Source organism: Dunckerocampus dactyliophorus, chromosome 15 (genome assembly GCF_027744805.1).
Source record: "Dunckerocampus dactyliophorus isolate RoL2022-P2 chromosome 15, RoL_Ddac_1.1, whole genome shotgun sequence".
Lineage (NCBI taxonomy): Eukaryota > Metazoa > Chordata > Actinopteri > Syngnathiformes > Syngnathidae > Dunckerocampus > Dunckerocampus dactyliophorus.
The window spans coordinates 6,966,430-6,986,589 of record NC_072833.1 but is presented as its reverse complement, the minus strand read 5'-3'; the positions used below and the strand labels follow the sequence as shown (position 1 = coordinate 6,986,589).

At 41.2% G+C, this 20,160-nt stretch overlaps 1 protein-coding gene across 1 annotated transcript in view; it reads right to left on the bottom strand.

Annotated features, from left to right (window-relative positions):
- Positions 1–15,861, bottom strand: part of ntf3 (neurotrophin 3) — a 32,261-nt gene extending 16,400 nt beyond the window's left edge. The window contains exon 1 of the mRNA XM_054800459.1: positions 15,715–15,861. Within this exon, the coding sequence (XP_054656434.1) occupies positions 15,715–15,732 (18 nt within the window). The 5' untranslated portion in view covers positions 15,733–15,861. The remainder of the gene's footprint in view (positions 1–15,714) is intronic.
- Positions 15,862–20,160: the final 4,299 nt, after the last annotated feature.

Genomic DNA, 20,160 nt, shown 5'->3' with positions numbered 1-20,160 from the left:
AGTCCGACTGATTCATCGGCGGGTCGATTATCACAATCAATATTAATCAATATGTAACTGATATATTAAATTCCTGTCGTTCCGCTCCTGTGTGTCTCTCTGTGCTGCTCCCTGCCTGAGTACCTGGCCCTTCCCCCTCACACACGAGCACACAGCGAGGTGCCGCTCTGCCGTCTCACTCACTCGGCTACAACTGCACTTTTTATTTTATTTTTTTTTACACCATGGTAATCTGTGACTTTGTAAAACAATATAACACTACACTTTAGTGGCAAGCTGTCAGGGCCCGTCAAGGAGAAAATTCAATTTTTTTTTCACGCACATTTTAGCAAGCATATTACGGTGTTTTAACGTTGTGTAAGTTGCATCTCTGTGAGATAAACAAAGACAGATGCAACTGTTAATTGACATGTCCAGCATTATCTAACGATATTACACCTGTATAGTGTTTTAAAGTGAAATAAAGATATATGCAGATATACACAGTGTCCCATTTCACTTCATACTGCCATGCAGGATTTACAGGTGCTCATACATTCACAAGTTCATGTCTTCATTCAAATCATTTTGAAAATGTTCCAAGTAATGTATTTAGTTGTAATTTTTTATATTGCATGTTTTAAAAGCAGCTACATTGTTACATAAAATGTAGTTTAGTCCCTTTTATTGAGTCTAGTAACGTCATGCATCCATCCATTTTCCATGGTCGTCAGCCAGTGGCAGGGCACATATAGACAAACAACCATTCACACTCACATTCATACCTATGGACAATTTAGAGTCGCCAAATAGCCTAAGATGCATGTTTTGGAATGTGGGAGGAAACCGGAGTACCCGGAGTGCCCTAAATGTATATATTTTCATTTCACAAGCAGAGGGGAAGAGTAAGGTGTGGAGCCATTTCACAAAAGACTCAACACATGCAACATCTGCAGTGTGCAAGTTAGCCAGGAAAGCAAAGAATACAACACATTTGTGGCAACACCTACAAGTAAATCACAAAGAGGCATGTCCTTATGTTGACAGTGTTACTAATTAAAGTTCCTTATTTTAATTTAGCAGTCTTCTGCTTCTTTGTATTGATTCGTATTTTGGGTATCGTAAGAATTTATGTTTATGTACAGTATATATCCTGTGTATATCAATGCTTTCATTTCATATATCCCAAATTTCTTGTCAGTGGAGGAAGGGAATTAAATTCTAGACAGGAATCCTAACTCCACGTTCCTCACTGATGTGACAAAAACGAATCCTCAGTAAGTGTAAAGCAAAAACATCAAGTGATTGTTCTGGAAACGATAAAAGGTACCACTGATGTGCATCAGTAATTTATCATTTCAGACTGGTATATTTCTAAACAAAATGAAAATGGCGTAAGTATTACCAATTTTTAAAAAATCGAGACAAACATCAATTCACAAACTACTGACCAGTTTCCTGATTACCACAATTTTCCAAAATCATTGAAAAGCTATTCAACAAATTTATAAATAAGAATGAATTGCTCGCGGACAAGGACGCACGGTGGTCTAGTGGTTAGAATGTTGGCCACACAGTCACAGTCAGGAGATCTGTTCTCTCCGGGTACTCCGGTTTCCTCCCACATTCCAAAATGTAGGTTCATTGGCGACTCTAAATTGTCCATAGGTATGAACGTGAGCGTGGCGACCAGTCCTGTACCCTGCCTGTTGCCCGAATTCAGCTGGGAGAGGCTCTAGCATACCCCCGCGACCCTAATGAGGAGAAGCGGCGTAGAAAATGGATGGATGGATGATCGCGGACAGCCAATGCTGATACAGAGCTAGCATTTCAACTTCCATGGCACTAATTGAAATAACCGAGGAAATTAGCAACGCTATAGAACGCAGAAAGTGTGCAGCTGCAGTATTTATGGATTTGACAAAAGCTTTTAATACAACTAATCACAATATCCTAATGAAAAAACTAGAAAGGTGTCAGAGGGTTAGTTTTGAACTGGGTAAAAAGCTACTTAGCAAACAGGAAGCAATATGTGAAGCTAGGAGAATATACCTCTGCGAGCTTAAATATACTGTGCAGCGTACCACAGGGGTCAATATTGGGACCAAAACTGTTCAACCTACACATTAATGACATCTGTGAAGTCACGAAAGACCTAAAGTTAGCATTATTTGCAGACGATACTGCATTTTGTTCTGGAGAAAGCACACAGGAGCTCATGAAAAAAGTCACAGATGAATTGACTATACTAAAAAGATGGTTTGATTAAAAATAGACTATCCCTGAACCGAAGTAAAACTAAAATAGTACTATTTGGTAATAGCAGAAAGGATACTTATGCGCAAATACAAATTGACAGGGTGAACGAAAATACCTTTCTGGGGGTCATAATAGATGATGATATGAGCTGGAAATCTCATATTAAAAATATCCAACATAAAATGGCAAGAAATACCTCAATACTGAATAAAGCTAAATTTGTACTGGACCAAAAATCACTCCATACTCTGTTGTTCTCTGGTATTACCACATCTAACTTATTCTGTAGAGATATGGGGAAATAACTATAAAAATGCACTTCACTCGCTAACTGTGCTATGAAAAAGGTCAGTTAGGATCATCCATAATGCAATTTAAAGAGAACATACAAACCCTTGATTCCTGCAGTCACAGTTACTAAAATTTGCTGATTTGGTAAACTTTCAAACAGCTACAAGTATGCATAAAGCAAACAATAGCCTGCTACCCAAAAACGTAATGCGAAAATTATTTCTCATCAAGAGAGAGGAAATATGACCTTAGAGAAAAATTAAAGTTAACACACTTTTATGCAAAAACAACTCTCAAAACCTTCAGCATATCAGTATGTGGAATCAATTTATGGAACGGATTGAGTAAAAAAACTCAAACAATGCACTAAAATGAGCGAAACGAGCAATTGATGTTGACAAAGTACAAGGAAGAAGAGTCCTGAACCACTGTGTACGTACAGTGCTATGTCTAACCACTGTTACACCTACTGCCAACTACTTTATGTCTTCGTGAGTAAATTGTCTGTCCTCACCCATCATCCAACTATGTTTCTGTCAACTAGTAACCTTTTCATCAGTTATTATATATTTATTATTTAATATGACTGTCATATAATTTATTTACGGTGATTATAAACCTTGACTCCTATTGCACCACATTGTTATACTGCCTTATTTTCCTATATATTTAAAATTGATAAAGAGTACATTTGGAATACAGGAAGTGAACAAATGTATTGTAATTCACGTGAAACAGAGAGGCGGTAGGATTAAATAAGCGTTGCTTCTTCCTGCTCTTTTTTTTGGACATGTGGAAGTGGGAATTGTACTATGTGTTGTGTTCCAATGAAACTTGTATGCACGTTCAAAATAAATTAAACCATTACCAAATAAAGCATCCACGTACGATGCGACGAATGGATAGCGGTTCTTTTAGAGTTGGGACACTATAGACAGATTCCGTCCAGGGAATCATTTAATCATCTTAATTATGTGTGTGTGGGGGTGGTTTATTTGTTGGTAGAACGCGCACAGAACAACTTCTATCCATCTCCTTGCTTCCTCCTGTGAAGCACAGTGCACTATGCGCTGATGAGACTTTCTGGCGCACTGGTGTATTTCTCAGTGTTAAACATAACCTGTGCTTTTTTTTCCTAATTGAATACAGCTGCAAAAAAAAAAGTTGCAAGTGCCAGAACTTTGATAAAGAACAAGTCAAGAAAGAAGTCGTAGCAGCGTAGGAAGGTAGTGTCTGTTACAACGGGACTGGAGTGTAAAGGTTTGTTAACGAGGAACCTGTTGCAGGGGCAATGGTGTCGGCGCGAGACTTTACACAAAGTGAGCGGGACAATGTGTGGAATGATGACTGTGCCTCTTGAAGTTGACAATAAAATTCGAGTGAGCAAGTATACAGCTCGAACCATCCACTGTTTTAAAGTTAAGTTTGTAGCAGACTAAAATGAAACAACGTCCACGTGGCTCTTCCGCCCTCTCTCCGCTCATCAGTATTATTAGTAGTACGCTGCATACAATCGACCCTCGTAAATTGGTTCCAGACCCGACCGCGATAAATGAATTTTCAAATTATAGATTCAAAGTATATAAACAGAATTGTAGTTAGAGCATAGAAAGCCTGCCAATATGTTTTTTAACATTATTAGAGCCCTGTAGACATGAAAAAACACCCTTAAAGTTGCCTTTATACTCCTGTTATTCATTGTTTACACCACATTACGTAAGATACAGTTGACTGTTGAACACCCCTGGCTTAAGACTTAAAATATCACAGTAAAACATGACAGTTATATGCTTAAATTTTAACTGTAACCACCGTGTAACCATTAAATATAAGCTTTTTTATGATCAATGAAGTAATGCTGGCACGTCAACACAGCAGTTTCTCAGGCACAAAGAATAAGCTTCCATACCTTACTGACAATTCTATTCACTTGTGTACCAATAAAAATGCAATATTAAGATAAAATGTCTGACTGGTGGCAATTGCTAACTGTAGGTTGTGTTCATCCCAGCTCACAGTGCAACCAGCTATGATGCAAGACCCTGTTTGAGTATTTGCCCCAGAGTTTAGCCTCAATGTCAAAGACAATGGAGCAAGACAATATCATGTATGTGGCTAACTCCCTTATGCAACAAACCAGACAGACACAACAAGATGCCCACAGCATTCAGTTCCTACAGTCTGGGGAAAGAATTTGTTTATTCTTTCCAGCTGGGATGCTGTTTTTAGGATTCATCTGACTGATGTATTTAATCTGAAAGTTTTACAATTCAGCGTGTTGAGGTGAGCTTGAGGTCAGTTTGACACATGATTCACAACAGCAACAACAGTTCATAGTTAAAGTGTCACTTTGGGGATTCATCTGATCATTAATATGATGTATTTTGTTCAAATCGTTGTCCTGGTAAAATGTCCACAGGCCACCCAACTCTTGGAACTGCTCATTCGATATGTTAACTTTTTGGAGCAAAACAGTGTTCCAGATTTGATCAAATGCCCCATTTTTTTTCTTGTTTTTAAGAGACATTGTTCATTGTGGACCCTGACCACTCAGATTTAGATATCGATCGAAGGAGCCGTGAGCAGCAGTCTCATTGAGCGCACATGATTCAAAAAGGACAAAGTTTAAACGGCAAAGACAGATGATTATCATGTTTGGATCTAGCCTATTAACTGAACCATACACTGCTTGGCACCACGCAGAAGGTGTTTAGTGATAGACTCTTAAGTTCTTTATGTGAGTGGAATGTTTCAATACCAAAGCGGGGATCACGGCTTGAAAGAGCAATGCATTCTCTGGCTGCTCTTTTTATGAAAATATGGCTTTCATTATGCCCGACATCTGAGAACGTTCACAAGAACGCACCAAAATGCCAATGAATTGAGCAATTTCCCACATTTCTGTAAGATGAGTTTTTCCTATTGACAGTTTTACATCCACACCGTCACCTCAACTCTCCAACCAAACAGAGTGATCTCCACGCTCAATAAGACATTGAATGCCTGCAGACAAGTTGTGTGTTAGTGAGAGTAGACTACAGTGAGTGATTCAGTACTATAAACCAAACTAAATCACCCTCAGAGATCAGGGGATGTTAATCCAGCGTCAAGCCTAATTGAATCACCAATACAAGAATAGACTTGTACGGCTCAACAGTGGCTTTGACCTTCCTTTTTCTGTTCTGTGTGTGTGTTGGTAGTATTTAATGGTCCACAGCCACTTGAAAATCAGCTGGAACAGTGGCCAGTGACCCGGGACATCCCAAAGAGTGTCATTGCATTTACAGTTTCACGACAAAGACCATTAATTCAAAGGTTGCAGAGGCTTTTCGTCCTTGTTTGTAGACATTTGTATTGCTTGATACCTGAGTGCTTGTTTCTAAGTCTGGAAATGTTGGACTGCCAGGACTTTATACGGGGACAGGAAGATGGTGGTTAAAGACCTGCTATGGAAGTCGGGGGGGCGTTCCCGGTGACATGCAATTTGAAATCCAAAAAATGTAACAACACCAACACTATGAATTCTGGGCAGCGTAAAAAAGAAAAATCACATTGGGCCCCCTTGAAAATATCTTAACTTCCCCCACTGTATGGGGCCTCTGGCATAAACCAAATTGATTTCCCTTCACATGATTATTAAAGAAAACAATGATTATCATATTCATTAAACTAAAGCCTTGAGTGGTTAGAATGTTAGCCGCACAGTCAGGAGTTTGGGAAGACCTTGGTTCGGATCTCCGTTTGGGCATCTCTGTGTGGCGTTTGCATGTTCTTCGTGTGTGTGTGTGTGTGTGTGGGCGGGAGGTTTCTCCGGTTTCCTCCCACATTCCAAAAACATTAATGTTAGGTTAATTGGCGACTGTAAATTGTTGTCTATATGTGCTCTGTGATTGGCTGGCGACCAGTCCAGGGTGTACCCCGCTTCTCGCCCGACGTCAGCTGGAATAGGCTCCAGCATACCCCATATAATCTTACTTACTTAATGATCAAATCAGTTGGTAACCCAGCGTGTCCAACTGAGCGCACATGAGTCACCTCAAAATAAAGACAGAACAACAAATGATAATGCTTGATTTTCGCATTAAAAGTTCCGCCTTTTGTTTTTCTGAATGTGATCCCACAATGAGATATTTTAGTGCTTTGTATAAATATCTAATGGTGGCGCTAACCCGTGACTTGTTAATTGAGGCTAATGCAGGTAGGTTTAGATTGGGTTTTCTTCCATAGTGTATGTAGAAAAGCTGAAATGCTAAAGAAAGAAACTAATGAAACAGTTCCCATAGCCTGCCCCCTATCGGCTGTGAGCAGCTGCATATTTCGTCCCTTATGTGTCTGTGTGTGTTTTGGCAGAATGACATTGTAGTGAATGCTTGACAGCACTTGTCATGCTATACTTTCTTCCGTCAGTATAATGTATGTGCTCAAATTAGATTTCAGGGGTATTTTTGGCCCTTGTCTGCCAATACCTTTTCTTCGGAATATGACAAGTGTGTAATCCCTGCAAGAAACCGTAACCCCCTGCCACTTCATAACCCCTTGCCGCTTCATTTTAGCACGTTTTTTCACAGATATATTAATAAATCATTGCTGTTTTGTGGTTGAATACAGCCTATTATTCGTCAAACAATATGCATATTTAAGCAAATGTTACATATTTTTTTTCCTAAATTGGCAGATCACACAAATGGCATAGCATCTGGTAATTTTGTCCAATAAAACATCAAAAGCAGTCTTGTATAGTCTCACAACAACGTGATCAGTCACTGGCACCAGACCAAGAATGCAACAGTCAAATTTTCTCCATGCACAATTTTAGAAGTTTTAGTATGAATGCATGCATGTAGTAAATACTATGAAGGAAATACTATTATGTTGTAACTAAACTGTAAACTGTCATCAATACACCCTATACCTGTCGTCAAAGCTTTTCATTTGGCCCACCAAACATCACCCAAACGATGTAAGCCATTCTAAAGTCTAAAGTCCTCGTTCATGCAGGCAGCAACAGCAAGGCGTACACGTTACAATGAAGCAGCAGTATAAGACGACTCGCATTTAAACAAATATGGCGCTATCAACTTGGGGGGGGGGAGAAAAAGAAAGACAGTGAAAATTTTCACTTAACTGCGACCGAAAATGCAGCGGGGAACTGATGTTTTTATCCATCTATCCATTTTCTATGTCGCTTATCCTCATTAGGCGCTATGCTGGAGCCTATCCCAGCTGACTTTGGGCGAGAGGCGGGGTACACCCTGGACTGGTTGCCAGTCAGTCGCAGGGCACATTCATACCTATGGACAATTCAGAGTCGCCAATTAACCTAACATGCATGTTTTTGGAATGTGGGAGGAAACCGGAGTACCCGGAGAAAACCCACACACGGGGAGAACATGCAAACTCACAGAGATGCCCAAGCAGAGATTCAAACTTAGGTCTTTCCTGACTGTGTGGCCAACCTGCTAGCCCCTCGGCCACCGTTCAGCCCCTGATGTGTTTATTTTAATAAAAATAGGTTGGGTTTATATAGCGCCTTTCAAGATATCCAAAGCAATATTCATTTACTCCAGTCACACACTGATGGTGGTAATCCACATCTGTAGCCACGGATGCCCTGGGCTCGACAGATGCAAACTTGACTGCCAATTTACACCTAAGGCCTCTCCGAGCACCATTAAACCTTCATTCACATTCATACACCAATGCGGGCTGCACTGGAGGCAAGGGGGCTGAAGTGTGAGAGTGTGAATGGTTGTTTGTCCATATGTGCCCTGCGACTAACTGCCGACCAGTCCAGGGTGTACGCCTCCTCTCGCCCGAAGTCAGCTGGGATAGGCTCCAGCATACACCCAACCCTAGTGAGGATAAGCAGCATAGAAGATGGATGGATGGATGGATAAAATGTAATGTTTTGTCTGCATATTCCTGACAGAATATTACATATCAGAAAAAAATATATTAGTTGCACTTTTGTCCTCTCATCCTACTCTCACTTTATTCTCCCACAGACTCTATTGTTCTTTGCTAATTAAAAAAAAAAACAACATGAGAAGGTAAGTTGCACTTTGGGCCACAACGTTTATGCTGATCTCTAGATTTTATTTTGACTTAAATTGCAGGGGGAGTATGCAAACAGCAAATGTACTATAAAGGTTTGGCATTTTACACTGAATATGCAAGCGCCCCCCCCTCCCAAAAAAAAAAAACATGAATTTGTACAAATTAAAGAAGGCTGCACAATTTTTGGCCCGTGTTTCCAATGTCAAATACTGCTACAAACACACAAAATAAAACAATGACCACTGTTGTGCACATGAAATAAACATCTGGAGGGGCGGACAAGCCCATATTTTCTGGAATGCTTTTATTCCTAGAAGCTACGAGCATATTGGATGAGTTTTACCACTGGATTTATGTACATGACATTTATACGGGGAGACAAATGTATGAGTTAATGTGTAAGCAAGCGTACAGCATCAGGCTCTGCAGAGCAACAATAGCAACCCTTACTTTGATTTATTCTTTTCAAAACTTTCTCAGACCTATAATACTATCCGTGTAACTGGCACAGTGAAAGGGTTGTTAATTCCTATTGAAGCCTAGCAGTGTTCCACTTATCACATTATATTCTTGGATCTGAACTTAACCCTCCTGACCAGTCACTATTGTTTACTGCATTCATCGCTTGTGATGAGTGCAGTTATTTGTAGGCTCTCTCTGACATCCAAACGTCTTGTGCTGATCCAGCTCACCGTGTGTGTTATGCAACATATCACCACCACAGCACCAGTTTGTTTTTGTAGTCTGCATTTTTGCTCTGTTTTTGTGAACATGTGCAAATTATCCGTTGTACTCCAGTAGTGCCTGTTGAGAGACGGTTCCGAGTGTTTCTGCACAATCCAACCGATAAGTAGACCTCTCACTGTATAAATGTCTTGGACACATTCATTCAATATGTATTTTCTAGGAAACCAGAAAGGCAAATATACACGACATCGCAGTAAAACCAAGCAATCAATCAATCAACAGTCCAGGAACCATTCTCTACTTTTTACATATACACTGTAACTCTACACTTGTCCAACGTAATGCAGTGTTCCCGCGTCTGAATGCTGTTACAGGCCGAGCCTGGCCCTTTAAGAAGAATTGCGTTGTGGGAAATAGAGTGTCTATCTCTTCCCTCTCTCATATGACAGCACCGCCCATTGTTTTTTGCGCCCTGATTGGCTGTAGGCCATTGTCAATCTCCTTTGTGCCGTCCTGCCATGTCTCCTGTGTCAGCCCTAGCTTGCTTGCTCACTAGCTTGCTTGCTCACTAGCTTGTAAATAAATCTTCAGTTCGCCCGCAGCAATATGTTTTAACAAGGATACAAAAACGCTACCGTACAGCGGAATGGCGCCACAACTAAAAGGCACGGTCACAGGAGTGAAATATGCGCGAGTGACGTAATAATTTCTTGTGTTGATCATTAAGGTTGATCATTAGAAGGTTTTAACTTTTTTGAGTGTTTAAACTAGAGAGAAATGTGAAAAAATGTTATTGCCTGTCCGAGAAAAGTGTATAAAGTGTATGGTGAGGGGTTTTACAGCCTTAAAACATGTATAATAATTGTACAAAAAAGGAAAAAAGTTGGCTACTTCGCAGATTTCCCTTATTGTGGGCTATTTTGGGACCCTACCCCCCACAATAAACGAAGAAACACTATAAATGCCGCATGTCACATACGACGTAACATTAAGGAGTGGGACAGAAATGTTAGCCACACTAGCATACCTATGTGAACTTTATTTTAAGATGTGTAGCAAAGCCTGGTTTTTTTTTACAAAGCCCTCCATGAAGTGGTGGGTCAGAGGTGATATAATGTCCATGAGGAAGGAGGTTTTTCCTTCATGACGTCATGAAAACCCAGAACGTCAACAAACTGACAGCCTCTTCTCAAAAGTGAAGCAAACAAGTGAGGGAGATTATAGCTAGTTTGTTGGTCATAAACAGGCTCCAGTGAGAGAGTATATTGGAGGACCTTTAAAGTAAGCAGTATGTACCTTTCCAAAACTGCAAGCAGCATGGAGACTAAACTGGGCCCTCACTTCTTTTAGAGTTCCATTTAGGTTTCGATATTTAGCTTCAGGGTGGAGATTAAAGTTAGGATTAGTTTCATTTTAAGGTTCAAGTTAAAACCAAATGGCAGGACAAGCAAGGATTAGGTGTGTGTGCGTGTGTGTGTGCCTGTGTGTGGTTGACATACTGGGCAGCAAGTTTTACCCTCCAGACATTGGAACATCTGCCAGCTCAAATATCAAAGTGGCCACTAACCTGACACACAAGTCCACACAGATGTCACCTATGGGCATTTCATTCTAACGGAAGATGACCACTCCCATGTATTTAGGGACACCGAAGCATGCCATTAAGTGACAGTTATCAGCCAGGGAGAATTTAGTACTGTTAATATTCTTAGAATTAAAACACTTGTAGCACTGTATGGACACTTCTCATTATCTAGCAGTGGGATTTCTTTGGCTCAACTTTGGCTGTATTGATGATTCTGAAATAGTGGGTCAATTATTATGATAACTAAAATGTATAAACTTTCCACCAATCAGTGCACTTTTTGTTTGGTAAGCAACGTTTTATGTTTCCGTTGACAAAAGTTGGGAACAGTACCAACACCACGGGTACTGTACCTACTGCTTTTTGTCAACCAACCGCAGTGGCACAGTTGTTTAATACCATCCATCATCGACTATGGTCGACAATATAACATTGACGAGTGTCTGACCATAATAGTCTAAAATGATCTGTTTCTAACAGATAACCTTCCAAAAACATATGACACGACTGCAGAAATGCATTAATTAATGCATGCTTTTAAAGAAGAAATACACTATAAACATGGATAGATAAGAGCCCTTGTATAGTGCAAATCCAAATCACCAGCTGTTCATTGTCCACCAAAAAGATAATTTAAGATAAATGATTAAATGTAAGTCGCATTAATCAGAAGAACTATTTTATGTACTACTGGATAGCTTCAGTATACCAATGTTAATAAAAATAATAAATTCAGAGACTTATTATATTCTAAAATTGCTGTTCTTGCTTAAAAATGCACGCATTTAGTTGTATTCAGTGTCAAAAAATATTATACGTCTCTCACAGAAATATATTTTAAAATGTGGCTTTCATGGTTCTCTCAGCCAAAAGGGTTCCTGACCCCTGCCGCTTATGTATCTCCAACTCACAAACACGTCTCTCGACCACGCACTTCCTCATTGTGACTATACAATGACTTACATTCACGGGCACTCTGAAAATCACAACAAAGTCTTTATTATGCGTGTGGTCTAAATAAACAGCAAGGCAAAGAAACACAGTAAGTGGATATTCTTATCTATCACTAACATAACTCCTACTGCAAAAGTACACTTTGCTGCCTTTCAGTATGCTCGGAAATCCCATAAAATACATCGACACTCACAACGTGAATTTAACTTAAGTTATGTGGTGCCTTTGAACGCAACCCTTCATGACTCATAATAACGCAGTTAAAGTGTGATTCTGCTACTACTGTATTAACGAGACTAGCGTTAGGTAAATACATTTTCAGACGTGTGGTATCTTTTATGTTGATCTCAATTTTCAGTTCATTTGGAGCTGTTATTACCAACAAACATATACAAATGTGTCCTGTCATTTACCTTTCTGTTCATAAAATACGGCAAAAATGGGAATATTTCACTAATAGTGACAAATGGTGATTAATCATGATGAATTAATTTGAAAACGGATTCATTTGATTGCAATTTTTAATCATTTGACAGCCCTAGTTTTGTTTTGTTTTTGTATTCATATTGATAACAGTGCAAATACAGCCATACAATTGTGGCCCAATACTTTTGCACAGTGCCGGACATCAATGATGGATGCAGGTTACATGAGAAAGGTTAAAGTGAGAGGTGGGCCATACTACGGATTTGGCCAATTTAGTTGCGATCGGATCTGTCAGCGCCACTCCACAGACACTCTTGCTATCGGGAGGTCAGAGAGTCCACTTTTAAAAGTGGAACCTGAGTAAGGGGAACGGGGGGGAAAAAAAGGATGCGTTGGAGGTTGGAAGATGGAGAGAGGGTCATAAAGAGGAATAAATTAAGGGGCATAAAGTTCCGGACCATGAAAGCGAGGGAGATCAAGAAAATAGCTTCAGACAGTAAAGCAGATTAGCGGGTCAGAACGGACAGAAAGAGGAGAGCAGATCTGTCATGTGATGGAAGTGCCGGGAATGCAGAACATCACCTCGAAACCACTTGATCCCTATCCGCTTTGCCCGTCAGTCACAATCAATACATCGGAATGCTCTTTTCCTCAGGGTCATGACTTTACACTGCATGAGTTTAGCCAAGATATAAGATAAGAATATCAAGAACCGAGAAAGATCACAAATCAAAGCAATAACTTTGTTCTTGCGCGTCACTTTACATTTTACATTATGTTTGGTTCACATGGACAAGCCATGTACGAGAATGCGCAGCATGTAAACACTCGACTAAAAGGATAAACTATCATGAAGCCAGCGGGGCTCCACAATTGCAACCATACTGGATGAAAGACCACAACTTGATCAGAGCCGAAGACCACAACCAAATGTAAAGCAGACAGCGATGCCTTTCAGCCGCTGACTGGCACAAAGCAAGACCCATGAAGGCATGGTTGTGTGAGTTTGGTGTGGAAGAACTTAAGACCCCTGACCTTAACACCTTTTGGTCGGAGCTAGAACTGGGATCGTGCGCCTGGCCGCGTCTGATATTAGTGAGAGGTCATCAGTGCCTCTCTCACAAATGTCCTTCTTGATTAATAGATCAGGCTATGTGCCGGTCAGTCAAGTTCTTCCACACCAAACTCATACAACCATGCCTGTACAGCCCTTGCTTTGTGCACAGGGGCCCTTGTGGTAAAAAGTTACCACAATGTTGGAAGCATACATCGTCCGTATGACTCATGAATAATTTATGTACGTCCGTAGACTTTTGCGAATCCAGAACAAGATGCGAGTGCGAATTAAATATTGCCTGCGTCATCGGTATTTACCTCTATCTTCAGTGAACGGGCGCACACGTTTGCTCTTGCAACAAAAACTAGGCCATAAAGACTCTCGTGAAGATGTTTCTACTCTTTCCAAGGTAAACAGCGCATCATTTAACACACTTGGAGTCTTTTCAGTTACTCCTTTTACCCTTCAGCCGTCAAGGCATTTCGACATGGACTCTTGGCAATCATCCTCCCTCACTAATTGTAAGTCATTTATATTTTATGGACACATCATCTCTGCTTCTAACATGCAAAGTCTAGATTTGGGTCATCTAAAGCAACATGACAAATGTTAAACAACTACAGTACGTTCTTTTTAGCGATATATTGAAGTACAGTAAGCCGTGTGTTTTTGGGAGACTTTTTGACGCTTTTTCAACTCGGTGTCCTGTTCACACCACTCACTCCTCATTTTTCTCTTTTCTCCTGCAGTAAAACTCCGAATGAACACTGTTAAACTGAATAGTTGCAGCTGTCTCCCACTTGCACGCTATCGCCCAAAGCCGTGGCAGTAAGTTTGCCTCGGGGCGCCTCAAATGGCCTTTTTTAGGGCCTATAAAGTCGACGTAGAAGCGGCTCGTCCCTTGTCTCTGTCTCTGTGTCCTAATTCCTCACCCTGCTCGTATGTGTCTGCATGGCAAGGGTGGAAGGGCATCCAATCCGCCACTGCAACAGCTGTTCCTGCAGCCTCCCCGCGCACACATGCATGCGCTCACACACATTCAAGTAGACTGACAGCTGCAGAGAAAAACCTGCAACCGAACTATCCAGTGTGTGCACCTGCATAACACCGATGATAAGGGAGTTTGCATGAAGTGCAACCGTAGCTTATGTTTTTGGACGAGGCACTTTTCAGGTTATTGCACTGTACACTTTATATAGTAGATACACTTTAGATACGCACTAATGTACGTGCACCAAACCATCACAGCTCAGTTCTGTGCCATCCATCCATTTTCTATGCCCCTTATCCGTGGTTATGCTGGAGCCTATCCCAGCTGACTTCGGGCAGGGCGACATACAGACAAACAATCATTCAGGCTCACATTCACAATTTTTTGGAATATGGGAGGAAACCGGAGTACCCGGAGAAAACCCATGCATGGGGAGAACATGCAAACGCCCGAGCGGAGATTCGAACCTCCTGACTGTGTGGCCAACATGCTAACCGTGCGGACCCAGTTCTGTGCCTTTTGGGGGATTCACTTACAGCAGGTCATTTTAACCACTCAATATGGATTGCAAAATCTGTTATAGGTTGGGTTTGAACCTGCTACAGCCCAGTGCAGTAAAACAGGCTACCTGGGAACCACAACGCCTGACAGCTTCACTGCCTTTTGCAAAAATATATTTTTATGGAAATAAACTTGCAGTTAACAGTTCATAACAAACTTGCATGTATGCTGAAAGTGTATTTTAAGTGAAGGAGTAGAACATGTGACTTCTATTTGTGTGGTAAATGCTGGTTTACAACTTTAAAGCGGTTTGAATACTGGACTCAAAAGTGTATAACGTTATATACAAAAAGAGACGAAGTAGGCTACAGTGTGTCAAATATACTTTAAAACACTTCATCCCAGTATACTTCCAGATTTTCGGACACTTGTCAGTGTAAGCTAACTCTGGTCGAGTTTATTTTGTCAGTAAAAAGCCACGTTAACGATCCGCTTCAGCATGATTAATTTTTCCAAAAATACAAGCACAACCACATCAGCAGGTCCACTCCCTAGAACACGTCCACACGCCTTTCCACACAGCTCCAGGGGGCTCTGATAATATTTATGTGCAACTGAAAGAAACCCAACCCCTGTACCTGCACAAAGACATAGAAAAGGCTGAGTGTCATTTGTGCTTGTTTATATATAAATGGAAGCGATCTTGTAAAGACCTCACATAACTCATGGTATTGTAGAAAAGGTCAATATTTATTGTGCAGGCCTTCAACCTTTTCACCAAACTCCGTTCATTCACAAGTTTATGAGAAAGCACACTGCAGCCACTCCAAGACTACATAAGTGTTCAACTTGGTTGTAAGCTTGTTATCATGTGTCACCCTCTCTGACCAAAATGAATACGTAAGTAAAAAGTTTCATTTTTCCTACCGTAATAAAGGTAACCATAGCATCGGCCGGTTAGTATCCAACAGAGTCGACATGAAGGTGATTTAATTCTTGGACAGAATCCTTTGGTGAAAACTTTTCTCTCATTGAGAAGGGCTGCAGTCTGCCTGCCTGCCTGCCTGCCTGCGCCACCACCAGCACTCTGGTTCTGCAAGCAAGGAGAGGATCAGGGTGTGCGTAATTCTCTCTCTCTCTCTCTCTCTCTCTCCCCCTCTCTCCCTCTCTCACCCCTTCCAACATAATCTACACACTCTCTCTGATACAGGACAGATGGCTCGCAGTGCACGTTAGTGCAGAGACCTACATGCATGCATGTAGCCAGTGCGGCAAAGAGTATGTCCTGACTTAGGACCTGTAATTTAGAAGTGAAGTTTAGAAGTAAAAATGGAACACACTACGGGGTGACATTTTATGACATTTTTGTCGCTCCCTGTGGTTTGTGCTCAAAATGCCTTGGAAGACTTGTTAACGTACATGTAATACAGATGTCCATAAAGTTTTATAGTCATTAGACAAATGGTCAATGACTTACGGATATTTAGTTGCTAACGGTCTTGTTTTTCAGCCGGTCTTGCTCAAGACATGCACTTGTCACCCAGACATGTGCTTATCTGTCCCCTAAAGGTGTGTAGCAAATTTGCTGGTGGTTCGGTTAAATGCCTTCAAGTTACGGTGGGTGTTTTTGTGGAGTGCATTCAGCTGTGTGAGAAATTTCAAGTGAATCCAATGGATGGCATTTAATAACAGTGCCATCAGAAAATACAGTAAGTGCCTGATTGAATGAATTTTCACCAGGAGTAAAGGGGTTAGCTTGAATGTCCATATATTAATTTTTTAGGCACATTTCAGGACTATGGAGATCTCATAGATAGGTCTTCATAGACTGGCCTCACAGTTTTAGGGATCCACATTTTTTCACCCCCGATCTCGATACCAGAGCTGTGTTTGCTTTAATATGCAACCGCACCAAAGGAATATCAGCAAATGTAATGTAAATAGAAGAATGTTGGCGAACGTCGCTGCCTGGCAACAAGTGGAAGAGCGGTGGTTGATGACCCAATGGAAGGATGCTGAAAAGTAGCATGGTTGTTTTGGTTTTGCCTTTTTTAAGTGGTGCAGTGGAAACACAACCAGTTTAATACCATGCAGACCGAAACTGGACTGTACTGGGTTTGTGACAAAGGATGAGCCTGAATTGGTGTCTCCATTGGTGGTCCCGCAGTTGTCCCTTTTTATTGCGGCAAATGTGGCTGATGCCCTCCTTACGCTAAAACACTTGCACCACCGGTGGTTTACTTAGATGTGTGTTTATTGGAACAAACTCATCCAGCCATTCTGTGTCTAAACTCATTTCACGGCCCAGTAATCGACATCAAAACAGACTTGGCAGATACGTGTTCTCTGCACATCTGGTCATTCCTTTTTGTCGCCTCATGTTCTCAACAACACATCTGGTAAAAGTGTTTCCTCACTCTAAACACAAGACCTGGTGTGACCTGTCGGATAATTGGAAGGGTTATGATTTTGGCACTTCCACGGCATGCGTAAGTGTTATATTGGGGTGCACAGTAAGTGCTCTCATGAGATTTTAGTAGAAAATTAGACAGAGCCAACAACAACATTTATATATTGAACTGGATTAGGCAGTCATCTTATAATATCACGCAAAATGGATTAATAATGTTATAGCAGTAATGTGTTTGTGTATGTTCCGTCGTGAAGTAAAAACCTCCTTCCTTGTGAACATGATGAGTGCGCAAACAAAAAACAGGCTCTGCTAGCCATCTTAAAATAAAAGCTGAAGTTCTGCCAACTGTCCATCAGTCAACTGCTGACACGGGAGCTATGAGTTTGATTATTTGGTTTTTCTTCAGCGAATAGGCTAGCCCAGCATGATGTCGCTGTTGAAATGTGAGTGTCACTGTAGCACACATACCTATGTTAGTGTTGCTAACATTTTTGCCCTCCTGTCCCGCTCCAGAATGTTACATTGTTGTATGCCATATGTGTCAAACTCAGTCCCACGAGCCAAATCTGGTCCCCATTGCAGTTTCATATGGAAATGTAAATTGCATCGAGTTGGTCCCCATTTCGGCCGGACTTTAACAGACAAAGTGCTTGCAATGATCTATGCAATTAAGTGATGATTTCAGTATCAACTACTCCTCTAGCATTACAAGGCAAAAGTGGCCACAGTATTACATGTAGCAGAAATTACACATCATTATTTCTAAGGGTGCCAGATTCCGACCAAAAGTAACAATAATTGAAAAGTACACGACTACAAACAACACCACTTTAACTGAGATACCCTGTCTGTACAAAACAACAGCTTAAAGAGGCATAAGTGGTCATTTTAACTACAACAAAGCGTCCTGGGAAACGTGTAATTCCCCCCATTCCACAACTGCAAACTCTTCTTGGTTACACATCTCGCAGATTGTGATGTTTCTGTGTGGTTATGAAACATTGTAGCTTTGGCACGGATGTTGAAAGAACGACGAGGAGGTAGTCGATTCACAATTACTTTATTTAAACAAACAACCACGGCAAAACAACCACAGTCATGTATCCACAGCCGTCTTCTCTTCCCTTTTTCTGGCTCATCCAATCAGCTGTCAGGATACATTCACGGAATGAACGGACATGGACACGGATAGTTCCAAAAATGCATATTTCCCCCACTCCGATGTACTTAAAAAAAAAAAAAAAAGTCTGTCCACATGAAAACACATTGACCGGCTGTCGTGCACATTTTGTCCTAGCCTGAAAATGCATCGGGGTTGTCGTATTCGGCCCACGACCTCAAGTAGGCTTTGAGTTTTGGCTCCCTGAGCGATTGACTTTGACACTCCTGTTGTATGTGATGTAGGGCATCTATTATGTTGGACCATAGTTACAGTTACAGTGTATCTGTAACTAGATGTTTATTTCCCTGTGTAGTGGAAACAAAGAGGACCCTGCTGTAAGTCGTTTCCCCCCTCCATGACAAAGCATTAGTCATACATCACGAGGGGTCCCTTTTTTTTAATGCAAGCGCTACATCGTCATCACTGTAAAGCGTGTCTTTCATTTTTTATGAACGCTCTTCTTCACACGGTCCCTTAGGCTGTCCGCATGACGCGAAGCTGAGTAATTATTATCCTGGACCGGAGTGAAATCATCAAATATAGAAGCAGCGAGGCAGCAGGGGGAGGAAGTTTCACTTGGATGAAGCGGGCGATGAAGCTATGACTTGAGTGAGCCATCATGCTTTCCAACTTGAATGCTAAGTTGTCCTGCTGTTTGATATGAAGTCATGGTTGTTAGATGGCATCTCATGAGCATTCCTTAAGCCTGGTTTATGCTTATGCATCGATTTTGGATCAACATTTGCAATAAAAGTGACTAACACATACCATATAAACTAAATAATCCACGGGTGTTATGGTTGCTCGCTAGTTTCCTCACTGCGTGTGTCAATATTCTCATTCATCCAGGTCATTTTCTTCTCAGGGCATTGAATCGTTTGCAGCCAAACTGTTCAGGTTGTCTTAGAAGATATTTCGCCTCTCATCCGAGCGGGTTTCATCAGTTCATGCTCACGGCTAGATAGGACAGCTCTGTTCTGACTGGAACTTATCTTACATACTGATTTCCCAGTCTTTTGGGATCTTCATTCTCTAATCCGTTTCCACAATCAGGCACTTTGCCTGCTATCCGACAGAAAAACCCATCACAGCAGTCCATCTTTCAAGGAGAGTGAGGTATCAAGTGTCCGGCTCGCCGGAAGGAATGTGTAGTTCAATACTCAATACTCAGTATTGTACAGTAAGCTCAAAGACCAATAGAATTAGGGGTACTTTAAGAAGACATTTCCGTCACGTGGATACCCGAGATAACCTTAAATACAGAGAGCAGGGTGTTCCTGACAGACGAGAACACCGGCAACCACAAATTCCACAAACCAGGTTAAAATTGTTTGCTCTGCGCAGAAAATTCCACGTCACGCACTGAAATCAAAAGGCACCGCATGCTGTGTTTGCACTGCGATAGGCATCGAGAACAATAGCCAGCACCAAACAACACGCTTCCTGTCGAAGCTATAAAACGGGACATTGTTTGTGTCACTGCATTCTGTGTAACACACCATGGACAATTAAACCCGCACTGCCAATCCAAACACTCATTGGATGAAGTTTGCAAGGTACACCTGAAAGAGAGGACAACTGGATTTTGGTAGTTTTTCTTTCTTCTTCTGGCAGATTGGCTGGTTTATGCAGCGTTTGTGCGTGAATCCAGATTCACAGTGTGACAAACAAATGTGCCGGAGTGCTTCCAGTCCACAGAAATAAGAGTTATTTCAACCAGGTTAAGAATAAAACGTGAGGGAAGAAATCAGGAGAAGGCGTTGATGATTATCAGAGCAGAAGGCTGCATTATTTAGCC